The sequence below is a fragment of the Euleptes europaea genome, chromosome 3 (assembly GCF_029931775.1).
Source record: "Euleptes europaea isolate rEulEur1 chromosome 3, rEulEur1.hap1, whole genome shotgun sequence".
Taxonomy (NCBI): domain Eukaryota; kingdom Metazoa; phylum Chordata; class Lepidosauria; order Squamata; family Sphaerodactylidae; genus Euleptes; species Euleptes europaea.
In genome coordinates, this window is record NC_079314.1 from 26,637,697 (window position 1) to 26,655,378 (window position 17,682).

A 17,682-nucleotide genomic window follows, 5' to 3' on the forward strand; every position below is an offset into this window, starting at 1 on the left:
CCGGGTGAGAACTGCCCCAAATGCGCAGGACAATTCCCACACCAGAACAAAGGATTGCAACAACGTTTATAACTTCTGGTCAGGGGTGTTACACATACGTAGATACACAAAGACCCAATAATGGACACGTTTGGATTAGCATAACCTATCAGTGTGGTTTTGAGGTGTGGATCTAGGTGGCTACGTGATCTGTAATGGAGAAACGAAACTTAACATTCTTATCTGACACCCCTAAATCACTGCCTTGGGCCTCATTAGGGAGGCTAGCTGTACCAGGCCTGCAAGGATGATCTCACTGGCACCTGATTCGTAGTGTATGCCAGTTTATGCTAACTCAGTGATCATACAGGAGTGAATAGGAACCAAAGAATAATACTTGACCCCTTATACATGGGGTATTGCCATTTACATATGTATGCAGAATATGGTATTGTGCTAGAATAGATGCTAACCCTTATACCCCGGGCTTAGCATCTTTATAAGTGTGAGTATGCGGACTGAGTATAAAAGCATAATTTCCAATAATAATGAAGATTATAGGCATTACACAGGCACGACGTGAAATGCAGTCGTGTAAAATTCCAATCTAATCAAGAAAAATGCAGAGACAAATTACTAGCTGTGCCAAGTTTATTTACATCAGCAAAGGGAGTAGGATTGTTTTAAGTACCAATTACAGCGGCTGTGAACAGTCGTTGGGCTTATGTTAGGGTTGCCAGGTCCCTCTTCACTATCGGCGGGAGACTTTTGGAGGGCGGAGCCTGAGGAGGGCGGGGTTTGGGAGGGGAGGGACTTCAGTGCCGTAGAGTCCAATGGCCAAAACGGCCATTTTCTCCAGGGGAACTGGTCTCTGTCGGCTGGAGATGAGTTGTAATAGCAGATTTTCTCTAGGAAAAGTTGAGGCAGCAGGAAAAGAGGAAGACCCAACAAGAGATGCATTGGCTCTATAAAGGAAGCCACAGCCTTCAATTTGCAAGATCTGAGCAAGGCTGTCAAAGACAGGACATTTTGGAGGACTTTCATTCATAGGGTCGCCATGAGTCAGAAGCGACTTGACGGCACTTAACGCACACCCCTGGAGGTTAGCAACCCTAGCTTATGTTGAACTGCCCATAAAGTGCTACATTCTGTGCTTTTTTTTGTTTATAAATATTTTTATTGATTTTTAATAATAAATGGGATACAGAAGGAAAGAAGGGCAAGGGAATAAGAAAAGAAAAAAAGAAAAATATTATAAACAGATATATTTATCTATATAAATAAAGCACATTCTGTGCTTTTTGAGTGGCCTTTCCGACGCGACTGTTTACACAAGGAAGTTTATACCGGAAGTTATGCGCCCGTTTGTACCGGAAGCTTAAGTCACGCGTCCGTTAGTACAGCGCGACGCCGTGAGAGAGAGAAAAAAAGATCCGACCTCATCACGTGACAGGAAGCGGACGAAGAAGGCCGCGCTTTAAAAACCAGAGCGCCGCGCCTGCGCACGCTTTTGTTGACATCCGGGTATTTTTTTCCCCCCCATTCGCCTCCTGCAGTCTCGTGCTGGGCCATGTCTCACGGGCACAGCCACGGCGGGGGCAGCTGTTGCCATGGCGACGATCCCGAAGAGCCTCCCGAGCGGCGTGGCCAGGCCTGGGGCCTTTACCTGCGCATCGACCGCGAGCGGCTGGAGTGCCTGAACGAGCGCAGGGAGGGCAGCGGGAAGCTCGTCTTCCGCGCCTGGGAAGACCGCGGCGACCGTCTGCAGGTGGGCAGCATCGTCTGTAGGCGCGGACGCGGGTTTGGTCGGGTGGCTTCCAGGAATGGCTTCTGCTCTTTCGCCTGAAATCTCCCCTACGTTGAGCCTGCAGCAGTTTACGGAGATGCTGGTGGTGGGGAAGGAGGACATGAACCGCTGTAGTGGTCAGAGAGGCCAGCTAGTCTCTGGGAAGCCCCGTTTCAAACCTCCGCTCTGTCATGGATGTTGGTAGGGCGACCCCGGGCCAGTCTCACCCTCCCAGCAGACTTACCTCGCAGGTAGAATGGGAGAGTAACTGGAGTAAAATGAAGAAGTGAGCTGTGGCTCACGAAAGCTCACCCCCTGCCAGAAAATGTTGTTAGTCTTTAAGGTGCTACTGGACTCTTGCTCTTTTCTACTACTGCAGATCTGAAGAAGGGAGCTGTGGCTCACGAAAGCTCACACCCTGCCAGAAAATATTTTTGTTAGTCTTTAAGGTGCTACTGGACTCTTGCCCTTTTCTACTACTGGAGTAAAATGAGTAAAAATGGAGGAGAGGAGAATAGCGTGGTTTGAGTAGAAATAAATAAATAAAATAATTACAGGATAAAAGGTTATGTCCTAATCTGTTAAGGCCCTGACTTTTAAGATTTTTATATCTATCCTATCTATCTAATCTATCGTCTCAACAAGACAAACGCAGCCACACCTTTCCAAACTTAAAGGTACCCCCTGACAACCTCTCACTGGCAAGAAAATGGCTCTTTCAGTTCCCTGAAGGAAAGTAAAAAGTCTCTCTCTCTCTCTCTTTTGCAGTATTGTCTCAAGTGCATCCTTTTAAAATATTGTCGAAGGCTTTCACAGTCAGAGTTCATTGGTTCTTGTAGGTTATCCGGGCTGCGTGACCGTGGTCTTGGTATTTTCTTTCCTGACGTTTCGCCAGCAGCTGTGACAGGCATCTTCAGAGGAGCAACACTGAAGGACAGTGTCTCTGAGACACTGTCCTTCAGTGTTACTCCTCTGAAGATACCTGCCACAGCTGCTGGCGAAACGTCAGGAAAGAAAATACCAAGATCACGGTCACGCAGCCCGGATAACCTACAAGAACCAATGCACCCTTTAACTTTCCTTCAGGGCACTGAAAGGTAGCCATTTTCTTGCCAGTGGGGGGTTGTCAAGGGGTACCTTTAGGTTTGGAAAGGTGTGGCTGTGTTTGTCTTGTTGTAGCAAGATTACTTTTAAAATCCTTCCAGAGTCTGCATAAGTATTAGAGAGATACACATTGATAGTGGTGCGGAAATTGGGATAATTTGCCTTTCCTTGCATTGGTAGCTGGTTTTCATTTTCCACCCTGGTAATGGAATCTGTGTGAATGTTTTTCCCAGTGGACATGGCACTCTGCTCAGACTGGTTTGAGTTCATGTTTCTCCCTAATGTGACTTGCTGTGGGTGGGATTTAATCTCCATTTCCTAACTGGACTCCAATTGCTAGTCATTTAACTGGTGTGACCTTTGAACATGGGTGCAAAACTGGATGGTGAGTTTTGGATGAATGTAAAGTTTTCTACATTTTGTGTTAGGAGTTAAGAGTGCTGTCATCTTTTCTAGCAGAAGTGATATAAAGGATGGAGAAAAGCACATTGACTTTAAATCTGGAATCTAAATCATCACCAAGAAGACTGAAATCAAGTTCCCCATTTTGTAATTAATACTGTGCTGAAAGAAACATGCCTACAAATGGCATGTAATTTAGTTTGCAGTACAAAAATGATCTGCTCATAGTCTTGCTGTAAGATTGACTGCGAGGATATGCCAGCATACTGTTAAGGGCATTATATGGGATAAGCCATCCCTTTTGTAGAGCAAAAGGAAAGATATTGGTTTCCCATAATGATAGCCAAGCACTGCTTTGATTTGTGAAGCAATGGCCCTGATTACCAAAATGTGGCCTAATCAGTCTGCACGTTGGATGGGAGAAGGCAGAGCTATCTGTAGCTGTACCTTTTTAAACAATTGTTCATGCTTCTTAATGGGTGCCTGATTCATGCTTTTGAGATTGCTGAAATGAGAATCAGCCTGCTACTTTGGTAGGGGGTGGGGAAAATAAAGAGTGGTTCCTAGATTTGATGGACATGAAGATGGTTGGTTTTGAAAAGGGTAAGCGCACAGATTCAGAATTGACGGTGTCCGTTGGCCAGTGTAGTGGTTAGAATGTTGGAGTAGGATTTGGGGGACCCAGGTTCAAATCCCTGCTTTGCCATGGAAGCTTGCTGGATGATCTTGGGCCAGCCAGTCACACACTCTCAGCCTAACCTGTCTTGTTGTGAGCATAAAGTGGAGGAGAGGAGAACTATAAACTGCATTGGGTAGCAATACAGGATAAAAATCAAGCATATAACAGTCCAAATACTTAGAAACTTTCTGCTACAATTGGGGTAGTTAGGGCATATTAAACATATTGGCATGCTCTTTGTAGTTGTAACACAAATAACTACTGTAGGTGTGTGTGTGGGCAGTTAGGTTAGTTTTTTTAATGTGGGCTACAATAATTTTAGTGCGCTTATTTGTAAAGCTCCAGGAACTGCATGTGTATCCCACAATGCTTAGAGACTTTAAGCATTAAAATCCTGTTCTAAAATTAAAATCCAGTGCCCTGTGAGGTTGTCAAGGTGCCAAAGAGCAGATGGTGTGACCACTCAGTTACTGGATTCCACAATGCTGCTTCTTTCTTAGAAACCAGAGGTAAAGATTTAAGATAGTAAGCCCAGTTTTGTATTTCTTCCTTCCAGTTTGTTGAAAGTGACGACGATGAAGAGCTTCTGTTTAATATTCCGTAAGTACGCCTTTTTAATGACTTCCTAGCTCACCAGCATCCGGTCCCTCATCATGTTGACCTCGGGCTGTTTTGTAGAGCTTAGTTTTAGTAGCAAAGCCTTTTGAGGATGGGTTGGTGGAAGCTGGGCTGCAGGGAGTAATTTCTGTAAAGTGACAGCTGCATACCACAAAGGCTAACTCAACTGTTTGACTAATAACTACCTGGAAAGCCGATTTACCTGCTCTTTTGTTGCAGGTTTACAGGCAATGTGAAGTTGAAAGGGATAATTGTGATGGGAGAGGATGGTGACACGCATCCATCAGAAATGCGGCTGTAAGTGTGGGCTGTGGGGCAGATCAGATCACGTGCAGTTGGAAGTTGCAAGTCCACCACATGAAGGGTTACTTTTAATTCCTGCTTCAACTTTTCCTACCATTTTAACTGTGTGCCCACTTGTTGGCATTCGATTAGCGGTTAACAGTGCAATCCTCTGCATGTTTGCTCAAATGTAAGTGCCACATTACTTAATGGGGTTAAGTGACAGGAACACATGAAGCTGCCTTATACTGAATCATACCCTTGGCCCATCAAAGTCAGTATTGTCTACTCAGACCGGCAGTGGCTCTCCAGGGTCTCAGGCAGAGGTCTTTCACATCACCTACCTGCCTACTCCCTTTAACTGGAGATGCTGGGGATTGAACCTGGGACCTTCTGCATGCTGAGCAGATGCTCTACCACTGAGCCACAGCCCCTCAACAAACAGGCAAAGGGTTTTAACCTTAGCCTCTTCTTCCCCTCGGTTCCTGTTAATTTCAACAACTTTTTGAAGTTCCTGTTCCTGTTAATTTCATATTAAAAAGCCTGTAAGCTAAGAATTAGAGAGCCCTGTGGCGCAGAGTGGTAAGCTGCTGTACTGCAGTCAAAAGCTGTGTTCACGACCTGAGTTCGATCCTGACAGACGTCGGTTTCAGGTAACCGGCTCAAGATTGACTCAGCCTTCCATCCTTCCGAGGTCGGTAAAATGAGTACCCAGCTTGCTGGGGGTAAAGGGAAGATGACTGGGGAAGGCACTGGCAAACCACCCTGTAAACAAAGTCTGCCTAGTAAACGTCGGGATGTGACATCACCCCAAGGGTCAGTAATGACCTGGTGCTTGCACAGGGGACTACCTTTACCTTTAAGCTAAGAATTGAGCCTGGTTGGTTCAAATCAAGGGGTTGGATTCTGCATGTCTGTTCTGCTCATGGGGCTGTCTTCCAATCCAGTGTCACTAGAGGATCATGGATGAGGCCACTGAAGCAGGAGTTATTTTGGGAGGGGGATTTTGTCCCTTGGCTTTGCTTTGTAATGGCATGAGCTGTGGGAATTATCCAAGAAGGTCTGGCTGGTGTGTGTAGCAGCTCGTTGCAAGTACTTCTTTGCGGGGGCAGGATCCCATTCTGCCATCCATGGACTCTTTTGCGAGATGCAAAGAAGCAATGACTGCCAGCTTGGGGATGAGATTGAGAGGTCCCTCAGGTTGCTAAAATGAGTACACCGATAGTTACAATTCTCTTTTAATTGGAAACGTTGGCCCTATTGACCTACAAATAGTGGTACTCACAGGAAGCCCATGCCTGCTGTTCCTTTTATTTTCAATAGGGGGAGAAGCTCCCTTATCTTAACATAAAGAGAAACTTTCTTCCTGTTTTTACAACTTAGTTGTTCTTGGTGCCAGTTCTGACTCTGGCTCATATTGCAAAGCCGAACCTCTCTCACAGTTGGGTGCTGAGGGAGGAAGGGGGGACCTATGCATATTTACACAAGCTGAGTCTTGCTGTTCTTTCCTCAGGTTTAAGAATATCCCCCACATGTCTTTCGATGATACTGCCAGAGAACCAGACCAGACATTTAGCCTGAACCACGACGTTACGGGAGAACTGGAGTATCCTACCAAGTATGGCACTGTTTCCCCCAAAAAATGTCCAGTAGCAACTTAAAGACTTAACAATTATTTCAATATGAGTCTTGGAGAGCCACACCTAACCTTTCTATGCCATCTCCTCCCTGTTCCCCTTAGACTGAGATTGACACTTGAAAGACTTGTAATTCACACCAAGCCTCAGCTCCTGCCTCCTAACCCTCCTCACAAAATTCCTATGTACAATTTTTCCTTCACATACTTAGCTGAAGAAATGGGCTGTGATATTGATATAAAGGCTGTTTTTAAGGTCCTTCTGGACTTTTGTTTTATTTTGCTACAACAGGCTAACATGGCTGCTACTCCTTCGCAATGTGTGAAGTCTTCAGTAGGGGTGTGCAGATCCTCCTGCTCCTGAAGCCACATAAAATATGTATTGCATGCCTCCCCAATTTTGGGGCTCTCTTTTTAAAAACAACAACAACAGTGCTTCCATGACAGAACTGCAGTTTCCAGCATCTCTTGAGAATGGAGAGTCATTGCTGTTAAACTGGCTCAGACTCCTTCCTTGCAGAAAACTGCTTGTGGTGCTAGAGAGGATGGAAAGATGGTTCAGTTGGGGCTTGTTAAATGGCCCACAGATGGATCTGCATCAGTTCCTTCAGTGCTCAACTCCCAGTAAGAGAATTGCATGCATGTTACACGGTGGTGTAGTGTTACACGTGGTTGTAGTGGTTAAGAGCAGTGGTTTGGAATGGTGGACTCTAATCTGGAGAACCGGGTTTGATTCCCCACTCCCTCCACATGAGTGGTGGAGGCTAATCTGGTGAACTGGGTTTGTTTCCCCACTCCTCCACATGAAGCCAGCTGGGTGACCTTGGGCTAGTCACAGTCTCTCAGCCCCACCTACCTCACAGGGTGTCTGTTGTGGGGAAGGGAAGTTGATTATAAGCCGGTTTGATTCTGCCTTAAGTGGTAGAGAAAGTTGGCATATAAAAACCAACTCTTCTTCTCGCTCAGTTCCCCATGCAAAATGCTCAGTAACTCATATCAGCTCTACACAGTGTCCTGGCTGGTAAATAAATATACCTGCTTTGCTCAGTAATCTTTTTCCTTAGGATAATTCCCATGTTGAAAGGTGACTATCCTTGCCCAAAGGTACCTGAATAGACTCTTTATCAAGGCCTTCCGTCTCTCTGGTCTGATCTTAAAGTGGAGGGCTGTGGTTTTATGCCTCTCAGGCTTCTTCCTTGTCAGTATTTGGGATCATCTGTTGGGGTGGCCTCTTCTACACTTCCTAGTCATCCAACCGTCCACTTAGTCATAAAAGGTATTTATTTTAAAATCTTTGTCTTGACTTTCTACCATTGGGGGTCCAAGGTTGCTTACTGATTAACCAAGATAGGGTGCTTGTTATGCAAGAATCACCTAACTTTATTATCAACGTTGACCTTCAACCTATCACCTAATATCCCAATAATGACACTTTCACCAAAATCCGTACCCATTAGCATGGGGTGCTTTGAAACTGGGTAACTAGTCACACACACAAATGAAACTTCCTTCTACTGAATCAGACCATTGGTTCATCAAGATCTGTATTGTCTGCTCAGACTGGTAGCAGCTCTCCAGGGTCCCAGACATAGGTCTTTCATATCACCTACTGCCTGCTCTTGTTAAATGGAGTTGCCAGGGATTGAACCTGGGACATTCTGCATGCGAAGCAGAGACTCTTCCATGGCTGTCACACCTTAGTTGAAGCAGTCCCTTGCAAGAGGGGTCCCCAGAGGACCTGGCAATGTGCTTGTACCTGACATATGCCCACACCTGGCCTCTGTGCTCCTGCTTTGCAGTCTTGCACTTGAATCTCCTGGCATGCCGTGTCAAAGTTCTGTTGGTTTTAGCTACCTCAGTCAATTCCAGGCTCCTGTTTGCATTAGCTTTATGTACCTGGCACGATGTTGTACATTACTCAAGCAGAATCCAAAGACAAAAGCCACGTAAAATGTTTCATGAGCACCAATCAAAATGATGCAAAAGGTGTTGCAAGCTTTCAAATTCTCCAGAATTCTTCATCAGTAGAAAATCTTCACATTCTTTCTGGTGAAATCCCCTAAAGTCTGATGGTAAGAGAATTCTTTTCCAGGAATCTCCCCCCCCCCCCCACAAATATCTACAGACGTAAAACCATCTTGCCAGACTTGGGTCAACCCCAGTCCTGGGGGAGCCAGCGTGGTGTAGTGGTTAATAGCGGTGGTTTGGAGTGGTGGAGGCTAATCTGGTGAACTGGATTTGTTCCACTCCTACACATGAAGCTAGCTGGGTGATCTTGGGCAAGTCACAGCTCTGTTAGAGCTCTCTCAGCTCCACCTACCTCTGTTGTGGGGAGGGGAAGGGAAGGTGATTGTAAGCTGGTTTGAGTCTCCCTTAAGTGGTAGAGAAAGTCGGCATATAAAAACCAACTCTTCTTCTACTGGTATCATCCTAGCAAAGACCAGGAGCTAGTTTGACAGCAGTATTTCTATAGGTGCAGGGATTTCTACCGACGGAGCATGGCTTTCTCAGTTTCCCCCCTTCTGTGGCAGCCCAAAATCCTATTCTGGGGGGAGGGGTCACCTTTCCCCCAGGACATTGTCAGACTGCTGCAGGGAGGGGAGGAAGCTGAGGAAGTTGTGCTCTACGGACGTGCATTTGGATATTCCCAATCCAAAGCAGTTCCTGAAATTCATTGTTTTCATTTTGGATTGGCTTTTTTAAATCCAAAGCTAAACAGAATTTCAGACACTGTTGTGGTTTGAATATCCCAATGAACCCTGTTGAGCTCTGTGAGTGGACGTCCTTGTGCCTTTAGAAATGGTGTGCTGGATCCAACCCCAGTGTCTCCTGCTTAATGGCTTTTTATTTGTTTAGCTTCTGTGTGTTTCCTTGAATCGTTGACAGAATTCTGCTCCCAGAGCTCTTGTGTGTGAGCAACTCAACAGCTTGGTTGTGTGCATGTAAGTTAATTACGTTAAGCAAGGAAGGAAAGTCAGCTTGAAGCCTTTTTTGTTCATCTTTGTATTTTTTTATAATTGAAACACTGGTACAGTTTTAAGAAGAATTCTTAAATTTTTGCAGGTCAGGTAAAACAAGCACGCAATCCAATTATGTAATTGTGACATGTCTTAATATCATACATTCAGCAGGTTCGCATGCACACACCCTTCCTCATTATAGCCTTTGAGTCAGCCGGCATCTGAAATGCAATTATAACTTAAGCAGGCCCGATACTAATTTTCCAATGGGAACACCTGAAATGCATTTTTGAATAGAAAGCATTTTCAGTAAGCTGCCCAAATAGTCTGAGCCCCTCAGAGCAGGGAAGCTAAGCAGGGTTGGCCATGGTTAGTACTTGGATGGGAGACCACCAAGGAACGGGGTTGCTGAGCAGCGGAAGGCAATGGCAAAACACCTCTGTTCGTCTCTTGCCTTGAACATCCCATGGATGGGGTCACTCAGTGGCACATTATTCATTCAAGAGACTGAGGAAAAGGCATGAGCATTTACTGTCATGAACTTTTAAGCTGTTGTGTTTATATAAATTTATGTGTAAGTCTTGTGTAGCTTATGTACCCACTTAGCCAAACCTGGCTCGATTGTATAAACTATGGAGATGTTTTCCCTTGACCAGCTGCTCTGTGCGCTTTGTTTGACATGCAGGATTGGGGAAGACTTTCTGTGGTTGCAGATTGTTGCAGTGTGGTATAGTGGCTAGAGCATTGAAGCAGAATCATGGAGGCCCGAGGTCAAATCCCCAATGTTCCATGGAAGCTTGCTGGGTGACCATGAGCCAGCTACACTCTGCCTGTAACTCATCTCACAGTGTTGTTCTTGAAATGGAGGAGAAAGATGTTGTGAGCTGCCTTGGGTCCCCATTGGGGTGGGTTTAAATATTTAAATAAGGAGTAATGTGACTTGGGTTGGAAGTTCCATGTGCAGTCATTATTTAGCTCCTTTTCCAGGTACTGATGGAGTTGCTTTGTATAAACCAGTGGTTCCCAAACTTTTCGGGCCACCGCCTCCTTGGTTCCACAAGCTCAACCCCAGCGCCCTCTACCTTATCCAACAGCACAGTTGAAAGGGCCCACCTCTAGCACCCCCCTGCTGCCCCCTTGCCTCTTAGTGCCCCCCTAGGTAATCCCAACTGCCCCCCCCCCGGGGGGTGGCACTGCCCACTTTTGGAACCACTGGTTTAAACTGTTGCTAATATAGTAGCCCTGGTTTTCTGGTAAGGAATGCTGTAGTTCTTTGAGTATTCAGGCATGATGGAGTGGGAAGTCAGCGCCTCACAGGAAGGTCAATTGTAGGAATTCCACTTCTGAATCACCTGGACCCAAGATTGCATGTCCCTGCACCCTCAATCTCCATCACAATCTATGTCAGCCAGTGTGGTGTAGTGGCTAGAGTATCAGACTAGGATCTGGGAGGCACAGGCTCGAATCTCCACTCTGCCATAGAAGCTTGTCGGGTGACATTGGGCCAGTCACATACTTTCATCCTAACCTACCTCACAGGGTTTCTGTAAGGATGAAATGGTGGAAGGGAGAAGGATGTACTCTGCTTTGAATTCCCATTGAGGAGAAAGGCGGGGAATAAATGAAGTAAATAAATCCAGCCAGAGGGGGAAGATGAAGTAGAGTGGCATTAAGCTCTCAAAGCTGGGGATTTTAGGAGGAGGTTTGGGAGCTCTCTGAATTACCTGCCTGAATGCGAAATGAGGGATGCTGTAAAGAGTCATGTGACTCGTTTGGCAGGTTATGACACTGCTGAGGTGCAGCTGTTGGAGAACCTGAAAGAATGTGAGATCCCACAAAATGTTGCCTGGCAAGACAGTTTAAAAATGTACAACGGATTTATAGCCCACCTTTCTTGCTGGAACTTAAGGTGATTGCAGAATATGAAACAGTCAGACAGCAGAGCTCGGATTAACAGTACAGTAAGACTAGGGTTACAGTACTGGACAAAAGTACAAACGAAAAGGAAATAAAAGCTATGTAAGGCCTGACGTAGCGTAATACAAAAATTGAGCAACGAAGGTAGCGCGGTAAAAGGATGCCAGTACATGCAAGAAACATTTCAGTATCCCTTATACAGCGACCTCCTGAGCTATTCCATTATACAAAACTTCTAATCTCATGATAAAAATGCCTTCCAAACATTTCAGTTTTGCACATTCTGCAGAATGACAGAATCATGGGGGCTTTCTTGACTCTGTTGCAAAAAAGAAGGCTACCATTGGAGGCCAAGGCCCCTATGCCAAGGGGTAGCTGCCAAAAGTCCTACCATGAGTGCAATCCTCTGGAAAGGCCAAGTTGTGCTTTTCTCTTTAGACCTTATGCATTCAAGACTAAGATGGTCTCAGGAATCAGTTGCAACAGTTCAAGCAAAACAAATCCCCATTTTCTGTCCTGCTGGGCTGACGCTTCTGGTGCGACGGATGCTCTTTATAGCTCCAGAAACTGGAATGTGTCTGTAACCAGAACTTTGTGGGAAGAACATTGACTCCCCCCCCTCTTTTGCAGAATTGCTCGCTTTTCAAGTGTTCATCATCTCTCCATACACTTCTCCAAGAACTTTGGTGCTGAGACAACCAAGATCTTTTACATAGGCCTGAGGGGAGAATGGACAGAGGTAAGTGCTCTGGGTGTCGGTGTCTGGAGACACTGAGACAACCGCTGAAAATGCAGAACCAGGGCTTATGTGCAGTTTTGATGTGATCTTTATGAACAGAGGAAAATGGTATAGATCCAAGCCCAGGTGCAATGTCAACACTGTGAGTGCCTTTAGAGAGGGTCTCCTCTGGCAGTGCGCCCACCCTGTCATGTTGCTATCATCTGATATGCCTGTGAACACATGAAGCTGCCTTATACTGAATCAGACCCTTGGTCCACCAAAGTCAGTATTGTCTACTCAGACCGGCTGTGGCTCTCCAGGGTCTCAGGCAGGGGTCTTTCACATCACCTATTTGCGTAGTCCCTTTAACTGGAGACGCCGGGGGTTGAACCTGGGACCTGCATGCCAAGCAGAGGCTCTACCACTGAGCCACAGCCCCTGTGGAGTTGCTCTGGATTGGAGAGCTTGGAAGTCTGGGGCAATTGCCCATGCATAAGGCACAATCATATTGAAAGTGAACAAGGCTTAAATGTAGTTGTGTACCAGTGCTCCCCATCCATTACCATTCCTAGCAGTCTTTATGGTAAGAGAAGCCTTGATGGATTGGCCTGTTCTTGTAGTGTTTTCTGCTAGCCTTGAAAACAAATACATACATAACCCTCTTCCCCACCCTCTCAAAAATCCTAGGTTTGGGTAAGGCAGGAGGACATGTAATTGGGTCTCTTCCTGTGAACTAAAGCTTTCCTGATAGGCTTGTATGTGATTCTTATGCACTATGGATGATCATTTGGCATGGCCTTGCATGTCATATTAACACCTCTGCCTCATGTTTAGAGTTGTGAAAGTGCTTCCTGTGTTGGGCTAACTTCTCTCAATGTTGGCATGTGAAAATATCTAGAGAACCAGTGTGGTGGTATAGTCAGTTGTAGAGTACCATGTTAGAGACCCAGAATCAAATCCCCCACCTCTTCCGTGGAAGCTTGCCAGGTGGCTCTGTGCCAATTGCTCTGCCTACCTGTCAGGGTGGTTGTTAGGATAAAGTGGAGGAAAAGCAGCAGTGTGAGCTGCTTTGGGCTCTCGTTGGGGAGAAAAGTAGGTGTAAATAAATAGAAACATTCTGATAGCTGAAGCAGGCTGCTCAGAAATTCCTCCTTCTCTCACCTTTCCAGATAAAGAAGTTGAGAGTAGTAAGCAAAGTAGTTGTTGCTGCCTTCTCCGGTGCTGAGCCAAGATTAACAACTTTTGGTCGAGCTTGCTCGGTTGGGTGGGATGTGTGTGTGTTGGGGCATTTGCCTGGATGGCACCCCAACTTTGGGGAAAGTTGCTCGCAGTAGATGTTAGTTATTCACAGGCAGTGCACACTACTGAATTGTGGGCGAAATCTACCAACTGAGAGACAGTGCTAAAGTGGGGGAGAGGCTCAGACTGGGCTTTCCAGAGCTCTGACGCTTTCAAGGCAGCAGCCTTTAAGGAAGTCTTTATCTCATTTCCTCTGCAGCCTCACCGCCACGAAGTGACCATCTGCAACTACGAAGCGGCAGCAAACCCGGCTGACCACAAAATCGATCAGATCACGCCACAGACGCACTTCATTTCTTAACTTTGGGGGCTCGTATTGCACAACCATTGTGCAAAGTTGGAACACTTGAGGCAACAAGGAGTGTCATGGCTTTAATTCTTTCCATGTGCAAAGTTTTTGTGTTTTTGTTTTGTTTTTTAGAAAAGCAGGGTGCCAAACATTTGGCGATCATGTCAAAAGCAATTCCCACTGCTGCTGAAAGGACAGTCGCGGCTTAGAAGCTTGAAAGCTCTGAGGAATGGCTCCTTGCTGGCCTGCCCAGCAGTTGTCTTGACTACAGAATATCTTTTGGGAGGGCTGACTGTTTTCTCAGCTGCTGAATTGGCTGTTTAACTGCCGGCAAGCATATATACAGTGTGAGGCTATTGGGCAACAAAGTTGGGATCATTTGCACAATCTCGGGTTTGGTTCTGGCTTTAGAATGTAATTTACAGGAGGCGGGGATGAGTGACTTTCTAAGTGGATTCGTGGCTAACTTCCAAATGTGTTAATGTAACTTAAGCAGGCCCATCATGCCTCTGTGTAGGCTTTTATGCAGTGGGTTTCTTGCTGAAGGCTGATAGCTTCAGTTGTTTGCCCTAAAATCGTGGGAGCTGAAGAGTTAGGAATCTGTCTGTTCTAGGTGTGACTTTCTACGCAAGGTGGCTGGACTGTTTCTCCCCTTCCAATAAATACGGTAAAGAACATATCTTTGTGTCTCTTGATTGCAACACTCTTACACCTCTAAGGAAGGAAGTCTGTGGCACAAAAGTAAATATAGAGGAGAACGAGCAAAACAGGAAACAAATTCCAATAGGGAAGCAACAAGATCCGTAGGATGTAGTTGGTAAGGGGAAAAGCCTTGGTTTGTTGGTGCTGGAAATGCTTTATGGTCCCAAAGATGGGATTTGTGGCCACTGATGCAGGGTGGAAAGCACCCGGAACCCTTCCCTGAAGTCTGTATGTGCTACCACCTAATCAAGGGCCAACTGCTTGTGAACGCATGAAGCTGCCTTAAACTGAATCAGACCCTTGGTTCATCAAAGTCAGTATGGTCTACTCAGATTGGCAGTGGCTCTCCAGGGTCTCAGGCGGAGGTCTTTCACAACACCTACTTGCCTAGTCCCTTTAACTGGAGATGCTGGGGATTGAACCTGGGATCTGCATGCCAAGCAGATGCTCTACCACAGCTCCTCATTGATCCTCTTATGCCGTTTGTCTCCTAAAATACGTCCAAAGCAGTTTACAGAAACACAGAACCTCAGTAGCTTGTACATTTATTCTGCACATTTATTCTGCACATGGTTGTCTCCAAATGCTGCTGAGGCAGTTATCCACCGCAGGGCATGTTCCTCTTTCACCAGGCATTTTGGGGTGGCTTGAAAAATATTAGTCTGTCATAAGCCTACAGCCATAGGAAGTCAGCATTGTGGCAGAGGCTCACCTTTGCAGCGCCCACAGAGAAGCAGGTATAGTGCAAAGGTAGAGGAGCCAAGCCAAGTTATTCAGCAGCTAACCAATAGCCAGAAAACCCAGAAGCTGCAGATAAAATCAGACAGCTGCAATAATTAGGTAAATGGAAAAATACTAATTCCGGAAGCACAGCTGAATTGATCACCTTTGGCCAAGGCTGCAAAGCTAGTACAGAATGCACAAGACATACCTTATTTGGGAGGGAGTCCCGTAATTGGGGTGCCACTGCCAAAAAGGCCATTCTTCCTGTAGCCACTTAACTCCCTTAACTGGTGTGTGGGTTCATAGAGGAGAGCATGGTCCCTTACATGCCCTATTTAGGGCTTTAAAGGTAATAAATTATAAATTTATAATATGTATGTATAAAATATAAATAATTTATAATATAATACATTTTAAAAGATAATAAATTAACTTTGAAGTATGCCCAGAAGTAGGGAACTTAAGTTCTTGGAGGTATCATGTTTGTTACGGTGGCTTTCTGTTAATAACTTAGTGAATGTATATTGAAGTAGTTAAAGGTTCCAAAGACTGCCCCCCACCCATGTACTGCATTTCAGAATTCAGATTTTCATGATGTTAAAAGTGGAGACCATGAATTCCCAGAAGAGAACACATCTGTTAATACCAACCAGCTATACTGGTTAATTGCTATCAAGTGGCTTATTCTGAGTGAATTTATTTAAGCCTGATATTAAAGACTGTTAAACTAGTGGCCATTGCTACATCTTGTGGTAATAAATTCTACATTAATTATGTGCTGTAAGGTGAACTGGAGAACCAAGAGCCTTCTGAAATACAGCTGGAGTTGTTTTTTGTAATCCTTGCATTCAGCCTTAGATGGAGTCAAAACTGCTTGTTCACCTAACTCAGGGTGGGATCTCCTGTGTGGCACCCACCATTACTTCCACTGGTGTTTGTCAAGCTTTTCAGAAAGCTGGTGGGGCCATTGCAAGGCAGGGCTTGTTATTAGCTGCCCTAATTCAAATGAAACGGGTTTCCCTTAGAAGACCAGGAGGACTGGTAAGCACCAGGGCATTCCTTAGCCACTCCGTGGGTTCCATCCCCCTTCAGGCTTTCCTTATTACCAGGAGGGGTGAAGAATAGGGCCGCCAGCTCTGGCTTGGGAAATACCTGGAGATTTTTGTGGTGGAGCCTGACTGAGGAGGGTGGGGTTTGGGGAGGGACTTCAATGCCATAGAGTCCAGTTGCCAAAGCGGCCATTTTCTCCAGGGGAACAGATCTCTATCGGCTGGAGATCAGTTGTAATAGTGGGAGATCTCCAGCTACTATCTGGAGGTTGGCAAACCTCGTGAGGAAGGAGGTATGTTGTTGGGCCCTGCCTCCTACAGTGGCAATTTTGGGTCTATGTCCGCCTCCCGTGCCAGCCATTTTGTGGTGGTGCTCAACACTCCTCAAATTCCAAAGGTGACCGTGACATGAAAAGATTGGGGACCCCCTGACCTAGCTCGGTGCGGTGTACTCTGAGAAACAATGGTTTGTGCTGTCTAGGGAAGTAAGGTCTTTTGCAACATGTTTACACATGATAGTGTGCCACTGAACAAGCACTGACCAGTATGGACTCTTTCAGTTGGCTCCCACACACCTGTTCCACTAATCATAATAATTTACCTTGGCACAAGGAGCATTCTTGGCTTCAGGGAAGTGTTTGATCCTGGTCAAATAATAGGCAGACCAGTCAGCAGGGTTGTCAACTCCGGTTGGGGAAATTCCTGGATATTTGGGGGCAGTTCCAAGGGAGGACAGAGTTTGGGAAGGGAGCTCAGCAAGGATGTGAAGCCATAGAGTTTGGCCTCTGAAGCTGCCATTTCCTCAAAGGGCATTAATCTTTGGAGATTAGTTTCAAGTGGGTAGCTGTGTTGGCACCTGAAAGACCGACAAGATGTCCACGATATACGCTTTTGCTAATCAAAGCTCCCTTTGTCAGATGCTTCATCATCAGGTATCTGACAAAGGGAGCTTTGACTCACACAAGCCTATACCCTGAAAATCTTGTTTGTCTTTAAGGTGCTACTAGAGATAAGTTGTAATTCCAGGAGATTTCCAAGCCCCACCTGGTTGTTGGCAACCCGACCTGGTGTGCCAGCATTATCCAGAGTTTAAAAATTCTGTGCATGCTGACAAGCCTGTAAGACTTGCAGGAAGGGCAAGCAAAACGCACACCTAACCTGGCACGACAGGTAAGACATCACCAGCATCCAGCTTCATGTTATGGCAGGAGCCACAAACAGGGCACAAAACCAGCTTCCAAATAGCAATCAGCAACACCTACATAGCTCTTTAGCAACATAACTATGAATTAGCAGTTACCCCCCCCCCTTAGTATTGCCATCTCTGTTAACAATCAGCAAATAAAAAAAAAAATCAGCAAAACAAAAAAAACCCTCTCCATTCTACTACAGGTTGAGTATCCCTTATCCGGACTGCTGTGGGACCAGAAGTGGTCTGTATTTCAGATCTTTCCATATAATGGAATATTTTGGAATTTTTGCATATACATAATGAACTATCTTGAGGACGAGACCTAAATTCATTTATGTTTTATA

The 17,682-nt window shown here is 45.6% G+C and overlaps 1 protein-coding gene across 1 annotated transcript; it reads left to right on the forward strand.

The window, feature by feature from the left end:
- Positions 1-1,532: 1,532 nt before the first annotated feature.
- On the forward strand, positions 1,533-13,715 carry PITHD1 (PITH domain containing 1). The gene is made up of 6 exons (XM_056847096.1): positions 1,533-1,747; positions 4,507-4,550; positions 4,788-4,865; positions 6,364-6,468; positions 11,994-12,102; positions 13,583-13,715. The coding sequence occupies exons 1-6, from the start codon at positions 1,550-1,552 to the stop codon at positions 13,682-13,684; spliced, it is 636 nt and encodes a 211-aa protein (XP_056703074.1). The 5' UTR covers positions 1,533-1,549; the 3' UTR covers positions 13,685-13,715.
- Positions 13,716-17,682: the final 3,967 nt, after the last annotated feature.

What these genes read in the sequence shown, in the direction of transcription:
- PITHD1 (XM_056847096.1), top strand. Translation starts at nt 1,550, where the DNA reads ATGTCTCACGGGCACAGCCACGGCGGGGGCAGCTGTTGCCATGGCGAC. An exon ending in ACCGCGGCGACCGTCTGCAG is followed by an intron (nt 1,748 to 4,506) that starts GTGGGCAGCATC and finishes TCTTCCTTCCAG; the next exon opens with TTTGTTGAAAGTGACGACGA. An exon ending in TGAGGGGAGAATGGACAGAG is followed by an intron (nt 12,103 to 13,582) that starts GTAAGTGCTCTG and finishes TTTCCTCTGCAG; the next exon opens with CCTCACCGCCACGAAGTGAC.